Here is a 17,785-nt window from a genome sequence, read left to right as displayed (position 1 = left end):
GAGAGTCGATCTGTGCTTACAGAGAAAATTGATGTCCTACAATCTGAGTTTGGAATGCTGCGGGCAGATGTCCATAATCTACGAGAACGCACTACTGCAGTGGAGACTCGAGTCTCCGACCTGGAGGACACAATCACAGCACTCAGGGTGCAAATGCAGGCGCTCGAACATGTCACCTCGGCCCAGCAACTGAAGATTGAGGTAGTAGAGGCTTTCCTGAATAGAAAATCCCTGGGCCCCAGACGGACTCCCTATAGAGTGGTACAAAAGAGACACGGAATTCATTGCCCCGAAACTTCTTGAGTTATATAATAATATCCTTCGGGAAGTGATCTTGACGGCAACCATGCTTGAGACCCTGATGGTTTTAATACCCAAACCCAGAAAGGACCTAGGGGACTGTGGCTCATACCGACCCATCTCCCTCCTTAACAATAATATTAAAATCCTAGCAAAGGTACTGTCAATACACATTAATAGGGCCCTTCACCATATCATACACACTGATCAATCGGAATTCATGCCGGGCAAGAGTGTGACCATGAATGTTAGGCGACTTTTCACTAACCTCGCACTACCACACTCAAACCAGGGAAAGCGTACTCTGGTCTTCATCAACCAAGCTAAGGCCTTTAATTCAGTGGAATGGTGATGACATGGTTTGGTTCTGGGGCAAGCTTTATTAAGTGGGTACAAACACTATACTATCTCCCGGTGGCTCAGATACACACAAACACCTATATATCTAAACAGTTCTCCCTGGCTAGAGGAACGCTTCAGGGATGCCCTTTGTCTCCAGCACTTTTTGCGATTGCAATCGAACCACTAGTAATCCAAATCAGGGTGTCTATTTTCTGTAGCTTGCATTCTCCCACCTCACTTTGAGAAAATATAACTGAGTGCTGCTGGTTACCATTTGCAATACTAGAATCCAAACAGTGTCATCTTCCAAATGAATATCACTCATTGACATGTTCTGTGTCTGTGCCATTGTGTGGAATAGAGCCACTGCTGCACATTTGCGACCAGCGGCTCCTTCATTCTCAGGACCGATTTATCAGTTGTCACCCACCCATATTTCCACATTTTGATGTCAATGGGTTCGTTCACATTTCCGTATTTTGACGTGCGCATTTCAATTGCGCAAAAAAGATAGAACACATTCTATTTTTCTGCATCTTTGTGCACCAAAGGTCCCCATAGAAGTCAATTGGTGTGCGCAAATGCAAAACGCTAGGAGATGTGTGAAACACTACTAGTGTGTAATAAAGATGCTATGCTATCACATCTTCAGGTTCTTTACGTAGTTTTTGAAGCTAAAAAAAGGAGTGGATTCAAAAAAGAAAAGTCATATCTTTTCTTAATTCTTTCTCTCCTTTCAGGGTCCACACCTGATTTTCACTTTGAAAACTGCATAAAAAAAGCCTGAAAAAAACTGCATGTCTTAACAGCACCGTAATACAGTTGTCACTTGGGATAAATTGGAATTGAGGCAAAGGTAGTTGTACAAACTATATGTAAATATAGATCAGGGTGACAGTGAAAAGAGACAAGCAGCGATAAGTGGGTCATTGTGACTGTTTCTAATCTGAGAGAGTTACTCATTGACTTGGATATCCTGTAAACTCTAATATAGTTATATTATATGGAAAACTACAGGTTTTTAGTATTTGGCAAATGTGTTTACAATCTAATCTCCCTCTTTGTGTTAACTATATAAAGCCACCGAATGTATCGTAACCTAGACCAGCACTGAAGTTAGGGAGACCCAAGACTTAAAATGGCTAATTTGTTCTCCTTCATAACAGATTCTGTCTCCATAAGTCTGATATTGAGCACATTATTGATATTAATCTTCGTAGTACACTTCATAAATAGAAGCAAGAAGTCGCCATATAACTTACCTCCAGGTCCAACACCACTACCTCTGATAGGAAACCTGCACTTATTGGACCTCAGACGACTAGACCGCTCTCTGATGAAGGTAAAGACAAATCTATACAAAAATGTGTTGCTTGTAAGGATATGACCTGCGTTGCACTGTTAAAGGGGTTGTACCATAATTGAATTTTATCAACTATCCTATGGATAGGTGATAATGATTGGTGGTGATCTTACCATTCAGATTTCAACTGATCATTAGAATAGGGAAACTGTGTCCCCTTCTCCTTGTCACCGCAGGCTACAATGATGGGGTGATTGAATGGAGTGGCCGTCATGCATGCGTGAAACAGTTCCAGTCATTTCAATTACACTGATGGAAATAGCTAAGTACGAGTGCACGCCTATCTCTGACAGACCCATTAAATATGAATGAAGCTGTGGCGTACATGCGTGATTGCTACTCCATTCAATCTCTTTTTTACTGTGGGGGATGCAGTGCAGAGGAGAGGGGTACACAGAAACCCCTCTGGATCCTATGGATAGGTGATAAAATTCAATTGTAATACAATCCCTTTAATGCACTATATTTTTTTAAGCGTGATTATGAGGAGCATAAAGCCTTTGCATTGCTAATTCTCAACATGCAATTAGAAATGTGATGTGCATGACATTTACCGCTGTGTATTAATATAAGTATTGCTGTTATGGCTTCTGTTTTATGGTTCAAATAAATAAATTTTATTGTGACAAATCTGGCAGCATTTTGATTGCAACTTTAGGTTACTTCACAGATTTTTTGAAATTAAAAACATAAGAAAAGCAATTGCATATATCAACTTTAAAGTCCATTATGCTTAAGGAGGGCTAGCGAGATGGAAAGGGGAGATTTTCGCGAGAAGATGGGGTCTCGCTGTGAGAATTATTCTGGTGACAAAGGAATTGTATCTATATTGTGGTGCACCCTTTCGCTGCCTCTCCCCTCAATTTTGGTTTGGGATATGAGACTGGGTTACCCGTCTCTATCTAAGTTGAAATTCTGGTATGGACTTCTCCTTTGCTGCCGACACACATTTTACTTATCCTAAAACACATACATGGGTGGTCGGTAAAAGGGGGTGGAGGGTAGACCGGGGGGAGGAGGAGGAGGAATAGGGGAGAGGAGTAGTGTTGATTGGAAATGAGCGGTGCTGATTGTGGTAGGCACCCTCCAGGCTCCAGTCCAGTAGATAGTCTAGTCAATTCAGCCTTGATCTATCCATTTTTTGAGGTTGTCAGATCCCCTGAACACGACCCATGGCTGCCATGTCTTATGGTGGGGGTCGTCTGCTCCCAGTTCGTCGAATCTCATGAGGGTGTGTAGTTCCTCCACCCACATACCCCTAGTTGGGGCGTTTACTGAGCGCCAAAGTCTTGGGATGAGTCTTTTCACCGCTATTATGAAGTGTTTTAACAGGCTCGATTTGGCCACTCTCATGGCCCCTGGAAACAGTGAGAGCAGGGCAAGTTTGGAAGTCATTGTCAAATCTGTGTAGCTAACATGGTTGTACAGGATTGTCACTTCTTTCCAAAGATTAGCTACTGGTTGGCAATCCCACCATATATGAACCATGGTGCCTCTGCTCCCACTGCATCTTCAGCACTCCGGGGAGGACAGGGGGAAAGCCTTTTGTAATTGATCGGGGGTCCTGTACCATCTCGATATTATCTTATAGTTAAGGTCTTGGATTCTACCTGCTGTGGAATGGCTTCTGTTTTAGATCTAGACTTTGAAATGTAGATCATTGCAAGAAAAAAAGTTCTAACTTACATTATAGTGACGCTTGTACTTATATTTCTAGTCAGTCTGTTCAGCAATCTGGGTGTGGCAAAAAAACAGCATTTCGTAGTACATGTGTTTAAAGGTCATTTTTTTTATGAAAAAAAAATTTACTGTATTTTTTTAATTCCTCACCATTTTCAAGGTTACTGCTGCCAGCAAAAAAGAACACTTTTGTTTGCAATCAGAAGCATCAAACTTGTACAACGCTAGTCCTGCATTCAGGTGTGACATGAATACAGTTCTACTCAGTCTAGACAATACTCACAATACTCTGTGAGCTAAACAACCTGGACTCCAGACTGATACACTCAGAGAGATGCTGCTGATATAAGCCTGTTTCACATCTTTGCTGGAAACTCAGTTCGGAGGTTCTGTCGTGGATCTGGTGCAAAATACCAAAAAAAAAGTCTTGCGTGCAGGACTTTTTTGCCTGGTAAAATGCCAGACAACTAAGGCCTCCTTCCCACGAACGGATTTCCGCCGCGTAATTCGCGGCGAAAATCCGCTGCGTTGCCCGCTGCTATTAGGTTCTATTGAACCTAATAGCACAATGCTCACGATGCGTAATTCCACCGCGGAATTACGCACCGCGATTTCTCCCGTCCTCACCCGCAGCATGCTCTATTTTCTGCGGGTGAGGACGGGCTGTACGCACTGACGGCTTCCATTGCAGTCAATGGAAGCCGTCCGTTCACGCTATCTCCCGCTGTAACCAGCGGGAGATAGCGTGAAAAAACGCTTTCCCGCCCACCGCCGCGCGTCATCTGACGCCAAATGACGCGGCCGGCCGCGTCACGTGACGCGGCCGGCCGCGTCACGTGACACGCTCGGTGACGCGGCGGTGGTGGGCGGTGACGGGCGGTGACGCGCGGCGGTGGGCGGGGAAGCGATTTCACGCTATCTCCCGCAGGTAAGTATAGGGGCTCTGGGGGGCGCCGTGACGGGCTTCACAGCGGAATATTACGCTGCGGAGCCCGTCACGCTCGTGGGAAGGAGGCCTAAGCGGAAACCAAATGGACCCCATTATAGTCAATGGAGTCCATAGAGCACTGTTTGGTTCCCTCATAACACGAATCTGTTAAGCCAGGGTAATCTCTTTTCCTGCTCCCTGAATGGAGCAGGAAAATGGAACCCCCGTTGCAGATGTGAAACCACCCTAAAGGTCCATTTACACACACAGATGATCGCTCAAAATTAGTCAGAAACTGACAGTTTTGAGCGATCAATTTTGCATTAGCTACTAATGGGTTAATTAGCCCATTAGTAGCTAACTAGCTTCATTTGCATTTATTTGGAGAACAGCAGATGGTCTGTTCTCTAAATACATTACTATTGTTCTCCTGCGGGACAGCTGCTGAAAGAATATCGCGTGCTGTCCGTTTTATCAGTCCCGATAAATTTTAGGCTGAGCTCAACTCAGCGATGGATGAAAGGTACATGGTAACTGCACGATGGGCACACATTTACACACAACGATTATTGCTCAAAAGATGGCTTTTGAGCGAATCTTGAGTGATAATCGTTATGTGTAAAAGGGCCTTAAGTATTTGTCCTGTGGTTGAGGTGTCAGGATTGGGGTGAAGTTGGGTTTCCTTAACCCAGCTCAGTTTAGTGCCCTTCCTCCACAAAATACATACAAATCTGTGTGCTGATATGCATGTGTTGCCGGTGGAGGCTGGGCGATGCAAGAACAAGGATAACGTGCAGCAGATGAAAAAAACAAAGTGAAGCGATTTATTAAGAACATGAGCAAATAATTATGAAAGACAAAGGATGCAATTATGGGGCAGGCTTAGCACGGTGACATCATTGGAGGGGGGGCATAGAGCCAGAGCTCACCTGGAGTGCACAGCATCAGAGCCTCTGTAGTAATACGGGAGCCGGACACAGGCTTCCCTTCTTACACATGCATCAAGTTTTAGTTCGGTAGCCCATGCATGAGCCTGCCCGGCTGCCCAATGCTAGTTCTCCCTTCCTAGTATAGGATATTTTGTAAGTTAACTACCTGTAAATTGTGGGGTATATATTATGCACCCTCTGGTGTGCATTATATCAGTTGTGCTATTTGTTTGTAACTTTTTTGTGTTCTAGCTTTCAGAACAATATGGTCCAATATTCACCATTCACTTGGGCATGAATAAGGCCGTAGTGCTCACGGGACTGGAGTCAATAAAGGAAGCCCTTGTGGAGGGTGCAGACAAGTTCTCAGACAGAGCTCATTTACCGATATTTAATGCTATCCAAAGAGGAAATGGTATAGAACACCTTTTGTCATTCTTTGCTGTATTACTTCCTAAATATAACTAGTTTATGTATGTAAATTGTTCTGCAGCCCTTTCCACCTTAAAGGGGTTGTCCCGCGCCGAAACGGGTTTTTTTTTTTTTCAACCCCCCCCCCCCCCCCCCCCGTTCGGTGCGAGACAACCCCGATGCAGGGACCTAAAGAAAGCTTACCGGAGCGCTTACCTTAATCCCCGCGCTCCGGTGACTTCTATACTTACCGGTGAAGATGGCCGCCGGGATCCTCTTCCTCCGTGGACCGCAGCTCTTCTGTGCGGTCCATTGCCGATTCCAGCCTCCTGATTGGCTGGAATCGGCACGTGACGGGGCGGAGCTACACGGAGCTACACGGAGCCCCATAGAGAACAGGAGAAGACCTGGACTGCGCAAGCGCGGCTAATTTGGCCATCGGAGGGCGAAAATTAGTCGGCTCCATGGAGACGAGGACGCCAGCAACGGAGCAGGTAAGTATAAAACTTTTTATAACTTCTGTATGGCTCATAATTAATGCACAATGTACATTACAAAGTGCATTATTATGGCCATACAGAAGTGTATAGACCCACTTGCTGCCGCGGGACAACCCCTTTAACCTATCGGGATTATATGAGATTAGAAAGCCTATTTTACCAAAAGTAGTGCCACTTTGTCCACAGGTGGTCTTGTATTGCAGGTCAGATGGGCTTTTGTTAAAATTTTTAATTTGCCCTATATCTTTTTTTTTTTTTTTTAGTCTCGCAATTTTTGGTGATGTAACCAACTGGAAACACCAGCAAGCAGCCTGCTGACCAATACAACATCTGCCAGTACCTTTTGTGTTAATATAAAGTAGCACAGACAGCAGCATATTTTATTATGGTTGTCTATTTGGGAAATGCATAAACAGTAATTCCCTAAAGTACGGTATGTACCTAATTCCCAATGGTTTCAATGCTCTGACAGCCGGTGTCTTGCTACACCATAGGCATTATATGGTGAAGACTTGCTGATATCCTCATATTAGATTGCTCCTCATTTCTTTTAATTTTGCTGTCCACTGCTTGTTGTCATGTGAAATCTGTCTCGAGCAACAGAAACACTAAAACAGTTAACAAGTGTTGGTGTTTGTTCTTCTCTTCTGTTTGTGCACTGTGTTGGAGTCATAACGGCAGCTAGTCCAGACCCACCAGCTTAGTGAAGACTAGAACATGCAGAGGGGAAATGCTAATGATTCATTCATCCACTATATCCATCGCACTGATAAATCCTCTTTCATATTGTATTTCGACATCATTGTACAAAAGACAAATTGATGTGTCACTTTTTATATAGGTGTGTTTTTTTCATCTGGAGAGATGTGGAGAACAACAAGACGGTTTACAATATCCAGTATGAAGAACCTTGGCATGGGCAAGAAGCATATAGAAGACAAAATCGTAGAAGAACTGCAGTTTTTAACAAACAAGATTGAGTCTTATGCTGGTGAGATCCATGTTTATGGCAATATTGATATTGGCAGTGCTACATGTATGGAGTATTTTACCTGGTAGAGGTAGGTTTTGGCTTATAGGTTTGAGAATTGTTCATATTTGGAGTGTACACAGAAATCATAAGGCCCTATGGCAAAAATAAAAATGGAGTCTACTCCCCACTGAGGGCTACACCAAATATACTACACATTTATAAATGTTAATGTTCACCATTTTGTTTTTAGGTTCAAAATTTTGTGCAAATTTCATATAATCCATATATTGGAGCTCTTTTATGACTTCATAAATGATACTACAGTTATGGCCACACACAGCCACTAGTAGGGGGATTTCACTATGCATGGATTTATACAGTTAATATTAACCGCTATGGGATCTTTCACTAGTGGTGATTGCAGGTGGCATCTCAGTCCCTGTGGTAGGTACACCACTGGTTCAGGAAAGGTATTGTTTCTTCTTAGGAAGAGCACTTAGAAGGAGTGAGGAGACTTATAAGGTCATCAATGCTCCTCTGAGAAATATGTAAATGATGTTTTTTACATGCAAGAATGCTGCCTTCCAATAAATGGTGCTGTCTCACTAGCCAAGCCAGAAACCTGCTGCACACTGATAAGGGGCAATCACCCCGAAACAGCTGTCTGTGCATGGTTATCTTTTCCTTCTGGAGAATATTCTGGCTTTGGCTCACAATTCCTAGGCATTGTTACAAGGCTTGTTAAAAAGTCTGACATTTACTTGCAGAAGGTGCTGTAGAGGTATTGTTCCATCTTCCCATTTGCATAGGTCCAACACTGGCTTGGTGATTATGAGAATAAGCTAAAATGCCTGGATTCACAGGAAAGTAAATCTATTCCACATAATCTTTTTTGCAGGTCAGCAATTTAAACTGAGAGAATTTGCCTGTGGACCTACAAATATTACATTTGCCATGATATTTGGCAACCGGTTCGACTACAGTGATCCAATCTATATCCAACTACTGGATCTAATTGATGAAATTGTTGTTTTGCTTGGCTCACCCTACTTACAGGTAGGTCGTTCACAGTGTGTTTTTTTTAATACACATCCACTTCCATGTGATAACAATGCTATTAGAAATTACAGGATGCAGATTGGTAAAATCGAAGAGTAGATATATGTCACCTTGGCCCATTCATTTAGATACCATGTAATGCTATATTGCTCTGCAATAGGCAGTGCAAGTAAGATGTATAGTCAGACAAAACCTCTTAGCTGACCGATGTGGATTTCAGAAGCTGGATCGGCAGCAGTCATCTGATCAGCACAGCAGATGTTTTTGATGAGAACTGCTTTAAGAGGTTTTTGACTTGCTCAGAAGTGCTGCCAGTTCCTTTAAGGAGGAACTGTCATGGAATAGAATCTGCAGGGCCAGAGGCATTGGGGTCTACAGCTGTGGCCCCACTGACATTATCCCATTTATCTTTTTTTTATGTTTTTTTCATTCTCTACTCTTTTTGCTGTATGGGTCATGGAGTTGTCAGTGTGTCAAGTGGGGGGTCCTTGCCACTCACACTCAATGTTGGACAGTCAATGAAGTCTGAAGTCACTCATTGAGAGTGGTGGAGACCACCCACTTGACAATGACAGCAGGACCTAAGAGCCTGTTTGGGTGACGGGAGGGAAGTAGGGGGGAGAGGGGAGTAGGGATGAAGTCAGTGGGGTTGCTGTTGCAGAGCCATGTTGTCATACTTTTTGTTTGCTTTTTTACATATTTTTTATTTTATTTTATCTGTAATTTTTTTTAACTTACTTTTGCAACATCTGTTTCTCCTATAACATCATCTAACACCTTTGGGGGAAACTCACAATTTTTTTTTTATTTTAGTTTTCCACTGTAATTAGGATATCCATAGGAGCCCAAATTATAAGGAAAAACCTCCCTATGTAGTGACACTAGTCACTGCAAAGACCCTGGAGCTCTGACATGCTGGGGGTCAACGGCGGTCATGTGATCGGCAGCTCCCAAACAGGAAACGACACAGTCGCTTCCTGTATTGGCTACATAGCACTCATTCAGCGCTATGTAGCCTGTAAAAGAGTAGGCAGAAGTGGTTAAAAACCACTTTTAACACAGAAGTGGTTAAAAACCCCTTCTGTGTTCTCCTGTGGAGCTTTAATCTTCTGCTGTACCTTTATAATGGTATGGGATTAAAGCTCAGGAGCAAGTGTTACATATTTACGGCACTTAATAGGTTAAATACTGCTGCAATAGCATATCCTGAAACGACTCCTATCACATACGTATCACTACATCTATTACATGCACCTCCTAGCCTGTATTTAACAGGATTTTTTCTCCCCAGCTATTTAACATGTACCCAATGCTTGCAATGTTTATGAAGACTCACAAGATTATACTGAAAAACATTGACAAGATTTGTGATGTTCTAAAAACCGACATTCAGGCCAAAAGGAACAAAATGGACGTCAATTGTCTGTATACATTCATTGAAACTATAGTTGCCAAGCAAGAAGAGGTAATTATAATGTTTGTTCTAACAGCTAGGTCTATATAAAATAATTTTGCAAATGCAGAAGCTAAAGTGCCCCATATATGGCGCCTACGCCATAGAACTTCATAGAGTACTCCATAGAACAGTCTGGTTCCCCTCATTCCCGATTCCTCTAGCAGGTCTACCGAAGTCCACTCGCCTTCTCCTCTTATTCTTGTGCCATCTAAAATAGTAAAGTGTGAGTGGCCTCTCAGACCCAGTACTGAATTATAGGGAGGCCACATTGGGCACGTCTGGACCTCCATCACTTTGGAGATGTAGAGAACCTTCTATACCAAGCTTCTTCCAGTTACTCTCTGATACTTTCAGGAGCAAGACATCAACGTTAGAAAAGACTAAAAGCATACCTCCAGTTATAAAAGCTTTAGTATGATGGGGATATTAGATCGAGACCTTCCTTAGGGACAAGGACTGGTGTGAATGGTGACCTTTTCTGTACAGTATTGCAAGATATGTTCCCTAACTGTATGTATTGTACTTGTGGTTTAGGAACGGACGAACAAAGATAGTCTTTTTAATGATGCTAATGTACTAGCTACTGTCCTAGATTTGGTTATGGCCGGCACAGAGACCACCTCTTCGACACTGCAGTGGGGGATTCTGCTAATGATGAAATATCCTGAAGTACAGAGTAAGTTCTGATTCCTGAAATTCTCAAATAGTAAGGTACAGAACTCTTTACTATGGCAGTGGTCTCCAACATGGAAGTGCTTCCAGCTGTTGTGAAACCACAAGGGCGTTGTAGTCTCACAACAGCTGAAGGTCGGCAGGTTGAAGACCACTGCTCTGTGGTAACAAAACTCCATCTGACTACATCAAGAAAACAGTCACGTTGCCGTTATAGTTATAGCCCTGTTCACACTGTCATCATGGTTCTGTAATAGAGGGTCTATAGTGGATCTATCTTGACCCTAACCAAAGTAGATTAGTCTGCTAACCAAATACCAAAAAACTGTGAAGCCAGTGTCAACCGAGCCTAAAGGTACCTTTTACACAGGATGATTATCGTCCAAATTATTGCTGAATATGGCAAATTTGTGCCATAAATGCCTTCGGACACACGGCTGCTGATAGGGCACTGAGTGAGAAATCACTCACCTGTCGGAGATGCTTGATTTTTAGCAGAACTAAACTGTCGGGCCATGTAAACAGGAGCCGCTCAATGTTTGAGGGACTCTTGTTTGATGTGAATGAAGGCAGGTGGTCGGAACGATCTTGGCCCACTCCGCCTCCATTGACTTCAACAATGATCGCTCCTGTGTAAGGATATGAGTAATATTTGAGCGGTAGTCAGTGGGACTGCTGTCAAGCGATTAGGTGCTCAAGAGTCGTCCCGTGTAAGGTACATGACATATTATATGTAGCTGCAACTTAAAAGTTAAAAGTTTTTACATTGCGTAATTTGTTTTTTCTGTTTGATCTGATGTAGCAGTAGGGAGTTTGGCGCAACTCATTATTTCATGGAGTAAATGTACAGATAAACCTACTCCATTATCACAATTAAGAGTTACTGCAGAATATTAAAATAACCTCAGAGTTAAGAGAATCCTTGGAATGATACTCTGAACCCCTCTGAAACTTAGAATCGCTATGTAAGAACAGCTTCCAATTTGGTGAAACTAGTGTATCGTCCATTACATGGTCCTGCTATGCAAGAGCGGTGAAGGCAGCTTTGCCATACACATGAACCTTAAATCTGTGGGAACAAACAGTAATCAACAAGTCATTAATCTGAGATTTATACACTTACAGAAAAAGTTCAAAAAGAAATCCATTCTGTTCTTGAATCTGGACGTCTCCCACAATTTGAGGATAGAAACGCTATGCCCTATACCCATGCTGTGATACACGAAGTACAAAGATTTGCCAACCTCCTTCCAAATGTTCCACATGCCACATCTACAGACACTTATTTCAAAGGTTACCATATTCCAAAGGTAAGTGAATTCATGGAGCAGAGATCTGATACATCACTGCATTGGGTCAGCGGATGAGTTGGGTGGGGGGGGGTCTCAACTGCCCATGGCCATCCTATCACTTGAATTGCAGTACCATCAAATACTACTACTAAGAGTATATTCACATGGTAATATCTGATATTAATTTTCAGGGACAGATTGTGGCTGCCCACAATATGGAGCAGTTAAGGAACAATGCCCCCACCATCAGGATAATTGCCTTATTTTTAAGCAAAATTGTGTCCACTTCAGTGACCCCCCTTCCCCCACCACCACAGTACTATTACATTTCTAAGTGAGTCAGATACCTGTTCTACACAGTAATAGTGATTACACTGCAGTTACCTCCTCTGATTACAGGTGGCATCATCTCCGATTGGTGTTGTTCACCTTCCCTTTTCTTCTCTATCCAGGCCCAGACTGCCATGATGGCTTCTCCCAGCCACAACTTGCATCTGCAGAAGTTGACTCATATAGTAATAGTGTCCCCTCATACTTCAATAGCATCCTCTGCGCCAATGTATTAAAAAAAAAAAAAAACTACATCCTCACCTTCTCATTCTCCGAAGCTACTCCATACTGCATCCTCTTACTTCCGGGTGACATGTACCTGCCAGCCGTGACCACTGCATCTAATTCCTGGTCTCAGTGTCTGAGGCCGGGGATTGGCCAGCGACAGTCATATGTCCATACCCAGAAGTAGAAAAAAAAACAGCAGCTTTAGGAAGTGAGAAGGTAGGTAGTTTTTTTTTTTACACTGGCACAGAAAGGGATACAACTCTTTCTCATAAATTCTGAGGAACTGATGAAAAACAGTGTTGTGGGCCTTCCTCAGGCTGCCGGAGAGCAGGCAGTTGGGGGCCTCCCTAATGAGTGGATAATGTGGGGCCTAGAACCAGTGCTACAAGTGTACCATTGTTAATCTGGCCCTGCAGATTTTTCCGCATAGATTCAGACTCCAAAAAGCACTGTGCTGTGAATTTGTGCCTCAGCTATGCAAATGTGCGGCCACGAATTTAGCCTTTTTCAATGGGCAAATCTGTGTGCTGGATTTCACACAGAAATGGCGCAGAATTCACTTCAAGAACTTGAAATTCACATGGGAAAAATAATCCCTCCGAAAGTAATAAGATGCAGATTTTGTGGGCAAATTCCACTGTGTGAGCACAACTTTTACAGTGCATCTTTAAGAGTACATGCAAATAAGGGAGATGGAACAATACCTCTGCAGCGCCACCTATTGGAAGGCAGCATTCCTTCAAATCAATGTTAGACTCTTTATACAAGCCTTATAACAATGTGTAGCAATTGAAAGCGTATATTCACACACGCTGTCCTTGGTGCAGAAATGTTGTGGATTCCACAGTGAAAACCACATCAAAATCCACACATAGATTTTGGTGTGGAATCTGACAGAGATTTTGATCCGCGACGTGTAAACATATCCAAACTAGGGGTTTCTGAATTTAGATAAACACTAATCATCTGATCGGTGGGGGTCTCACTGCTCAAACCCCCACCAATCTGAAAAATGGGACTCTCGTGTCCCGCTCTCCTGTCACTGCGAGGGTCGCTTTTTCCCTGCAGTAAACCACTGGCCGAGCATGCGCAGTCAGCACTCCATTCATTTCACTGGGACTGACGGAAATAGCCGAGCTGCACCCGTTCGGTCATCACGACAGTCCCATTGAAAGAAAATGGAGTACTAGTGTGCCTGCGGAACCAACACTTCATTCAGTCTCCTCCTCACTGTGGGGGTGCAGTAACCCCGAGTAAGGAGAACAATGGACACAGGACCCCAGTTCTCGATATCGGCGGGGGTCTCAGTGGGGATAACTTGCTTATTCTGGTAAAACCCCCTTTAAGGAGGGTTGTCTCTGGCTGTAAACTAGGAAAAGTCTTGTCAGTTCAGCAGATGTATGGACATGATAGAAATGCATTTTTTTTCACTATTTTTGTTCTCAGGGAACAACTGTGATCCCGCTGCTTACATCTGTATTGCATGGAAAACACCACTGGGAGACGCCGCTGCAGTTTAATCCTAACCACTTCTTGGATGCTGAGGGAAAGTTTGTAAAGAATGAAGCTTTTCTGCCCTTCTCCACAGGTAACTAGCTGCTAACTGAAACAACAAATGGGACACCACAAGGAAAATAGCTGGCCACAAAATACTTTTTTCTAGAGAGAAAAACACCATTGATTGGCTAGATTAAATTCTGTACATCATGTCAAGAGGCTGCATTCATCACATATGCTGGGGGATTCTTTGAGTGTGTGCATAAAATATAAACCTCTGACCTATGCTACTGTTTGTCATGACAGTCATTCAAGAGAACCCGTCACTTACCTACAGCACCATAAGCTAAGTTATGGTGCTGTTCCAAGAGATGACAGGAAGTCTTTTAAAATGACACTCATGGTGTATGGATATATCCGTACCCTCCAAGTGTATCTGCTCTGATGTTTCTCTCCTAACATGCCAACATCCGTCCATTCGATGAAGCAGAAAACATGATTCTTTGGAGAAGACAACCCTTTGCTAATCCGTGATGGTCCAATTTTGATACTGCTGTGCAAATTGACAACTTTTCTTCTTGATGCATCTTTGTTGAGTATAGGTGCAGTGACTATTCCCCTGCTTCGGAGCCCCATACAAAGTAGGGTTCATTAAACGGTTTTAGACACACATCCAGGAGCCCCCTGGTTCATTTTCATGGTGAGCTGCTCCACTGCAGCGTATCGGTTGGCCCTTGCGCACCCTCATAACAGACATTCACCTTTTATATCAATGGCAGGTGGTGCTCTGCCATTTCCACATCAGTTATTCCCAATGGTGCCATTTGTCAACTCACCATATACTTTCACCGCAAACTGCGCTGTTTGAGAAATGCTCCAACCCTTGGCCCGAAAGTCAGTAATCATCCGTTTTTGCAACTCTGATAAATCACCCCTTTTACTCATGACAACGAGGAAGTGATATGTGAGCAGACAGCCTATTACACACGTTATATACCCATCAAACCAATCCACCACACATCACTTCCTTCATGGGATAAGTGCTACCAATGCCGAAAGTAGGAGTTGGTCATAATAATGTCACTCAACTGTGAAATAGAACGGTAATATTAGCTATACTCTTATTTGTTCTTAACTGTCTTAGGCCACATTTACATCTGCATTGGAGATTCTGTTCAGAATCTCCAGCACAGATCTGGCAGAGAATGCCAGACAAAATAGCCCAGCAAACTGCACTGTTTGTGCAGCATCCGAGGAGCAGGCCCTCAGCCAAGGAGACAGCGGGGTAGAGAGATAACTGTCACAGGGCACTACCGTCTCCTCCCTAAGGGTAGCTTGGGATCCAACCTTGTTACTGCTGGGGAAGATCACGGGAACAGTAACCATGGTTACCTGTAGTCTAACTTGTCGCTCGTGACGCCAACGTTCTATCCTCTGCAGTGGATTCTTCCGATGTCAATTCCAAGAAATAAAGTAGTCCATGCACAAAGTATACTTTTCTGAACAGAAACCGGGAACGTTCAGTTCTGCTCGTTTACTTAAACATGTATAAATGATAACAGTCCAACAATTCTTACAGTGGTGATGCAGGGAGGATTCATGGGGTATTTATATCTCTACAGTCCCAGTTATCTGTAGGCATTAACTCTCCTGGTAACTCTCTCCTGCCAGTCACTCACATTTCTCTTGCTTGCTAGCGGTTCCTTTCTTCCTCTCCAGACCCATGCGGTCTCCATACATTTCTTCCAGTCCGGGTACATTCGCTTCTTGTTAGAGATGAAGGCTAAGAGGAGTTGCTCTACAAGGCTAGGCCTAGGCGGGAACAACAGACCACCTCTCAGACTCTTCTATTCTCTACTCCTCCAGGTTCTCTCACTCAGGCCGACTGACTCCTACACTGACTCTCTCTCTTTCTCCCTGACCCGAACATCAGCAACAACTGCAGCAGACCGACATACTGAGAAGACTGGAACCGACTACCACACATCACATGACCATACTTTTATACCACACCAGACAAAACAATACATTTTCAGACATGACCCATGCCTGCAGCCATCCAATACATATAAATCTGATGCATTCCACAAACAAGACAGTGCACGAGACAAATTCTGAAGGGGATCCCATTAACTCTGGGCCACTACACTTGTCCAGACAAATGCTGGACATCATAATGGAGTTCAGAGGGAATCTGTTATACTTAATGGGGTCTGTTTGGTGCAGTTTGAGTCTGTCAGATTTCCTGTTCCTATAACAGAGCAGTAAAACTGAAATCCTATCTGAAACCCTAGGCCGCCTGCAGATGGCCGGGTCGGATCCCGCTGCAAGTATTCTCGAAGCGGGACCAGACCCGAGCCCCTGCAGGGACCAGCGCGGCACTCACTTCTCCCACAGCTCCAGCTCTATGATGTGCCGGCTGCCGGCAGAAATAAAGCATGCCACGATTTGTTTTCCGCGCGTGATTTCACGCGGACAAATCGCGTCTGTCTGCCTAGGATTGCATTTTCTAATGCAATCCTATAGCAGCAGCCACGGGCGGAAATTCTGTGGGAAATCCCGCCGCGGAATGTCCGCCCGTGTGCTGGGGGCCCAACACAAGTGTGAACGTAGCCTAAAACATTTCTCAATTAACTTCCTCTGAAATGGGCTGAGTTAGCACAAATTGATAAGATTTCTAGATTGATATTGGGAATGTGGGATAGAAAGCAATAGCATATGGTGGGAGGCAGGATGTATCCAATTTAGGACAATTTTATCACTTTTTTTACCACAGCACATCGTTCAGCATGTTTGTACTGTTAAGTAGTTGCCCATAGCAACCAACGAGATTCCGACTTTCATTATTCAGAGGCCCTGTGGGAAAAATGAAAGTTTATTGGTTGCCATTGGCAACTTCTTCACTGAATCCTTTTCACCAGTGATGATGAACTTTGGACAGTTTGGGCATCGAGGTGCTACAGGTAGTATTGCTTCTGGTCAGAGTCTGTTAAAACTGCAGCTCAGGCATATTCACTTCAGTGGGGCAGAGCTGCAATACCACACACGACTCACAGACAGGTGGGGCACTGTTTCTGGAAGAAAGCTGCCATGTTTTTTTCATCCTAACAATTTTTTTTTCCTCACATAAACTACTGCATCATTAATATTTTTCTTTTCCCTCTGTAGGGCGCAGACTTTGCTTAGGAGAGAGTCTTGCTAAGATGGAACTGTTCATATTTTTCACAGGATTACTTCAAAAGTTCAACTTTACTCCTCCACATGGCATGGAGTTGGACCTTGATGCCGAACCTTGTTTCACACTAAGGCCACAGCCTTACCTGGAGTGTTGTGCTGAGAGTGACTAAATAATTTGTCTAGAGGAGGATTAAACTTTACTGTTGGATTTATTAGAAATCGACACCTGACCTCTGGAACCCACTGATCCCAAAAATGAGACACATCACAAAAACTCTTACTTCAATGTTTTTCTCCATCTAATAAACCCACCTTTCTAAAAATAAGAACCTTCCTGGGTTGTGTGGGAATATGTTTTGCAGTGGTCAAAGTGAGCATGTTACTAGAAAGAAATTATTTCTTAACAGCTGTCTATGGATGGGCATAGCCACATGTATACATTGCAAGTGCAAAACTGTGAACAAGTTCACCCACTAACGAGATAGTGTAGCGGCCCAGTACATCATCCTAGTCCCCTCAATAAATGTCATACATGTTTGTCGTATGTAGATGCACTGTGCAAAATCTGTCTTGTCATTTCCAGTGTGTGTTGCACAGCTGCGGCGCTTGAGAGGTTAACTTTATAAAATCCAAGTCTGCATGTAAATG

General features: G+C 43.5%; 1 protein-coding gene across 1 annotated transcript; it reads left to right on the top strand.

Annotated features, from left to right (window-relative positions):
- Positions 1 to 1,780: 1,780 nt before the first annotated feature.
- On the top strand, positions 1,781 to 17,307 carry LOC136577916 (cytochrome P450 2W1-like). Its single transcript, XM_066577832.1, has 9 exons — positions 1,781 to 1,984; positions 5,795 to 5,957; positions 7,295 to 7,444; positions 8,325 to 8,482; positions 9,777 to 9,950; positions 10,476 to 10,617; positions 11,739 to 11,923; positions 13,910 to 14,051; positions 17,129 to 17,307. The coding sequence occupies exons 1-9, from the start codon at positions 1,781 to 1,783 to the stop codon at positions 17,305 to 17,307; spliced, it is 1,497 nt and encodes a 498-aa protein (XP_066433929.1).
- Positions 17,308 to 17,785: the final 478 nt, after the last annotated feature.

Source organism: Eleutherodactylus coqui, chromosome 8, assembly GCF_035609145.1.
Source record: "Eleutherodactylus coqui strain aEleCoq1 chromosome 8, aEleCoq1.hap1, whole genome shotgun sequence".
In the NCBI taxonomy this organism is placed as follows: domain Eukaryota; kingdom Metazoa; phylum Chordata; class Amphibia; order Anura; family Eleutherodactylidae; genus Eleutherodactylus; species Eleutherodactylus coqui.
Note: the sequence above shows the minus strand (reverse complement) of the source record. Positions and strands in the feature narration are given on the sequence as shown.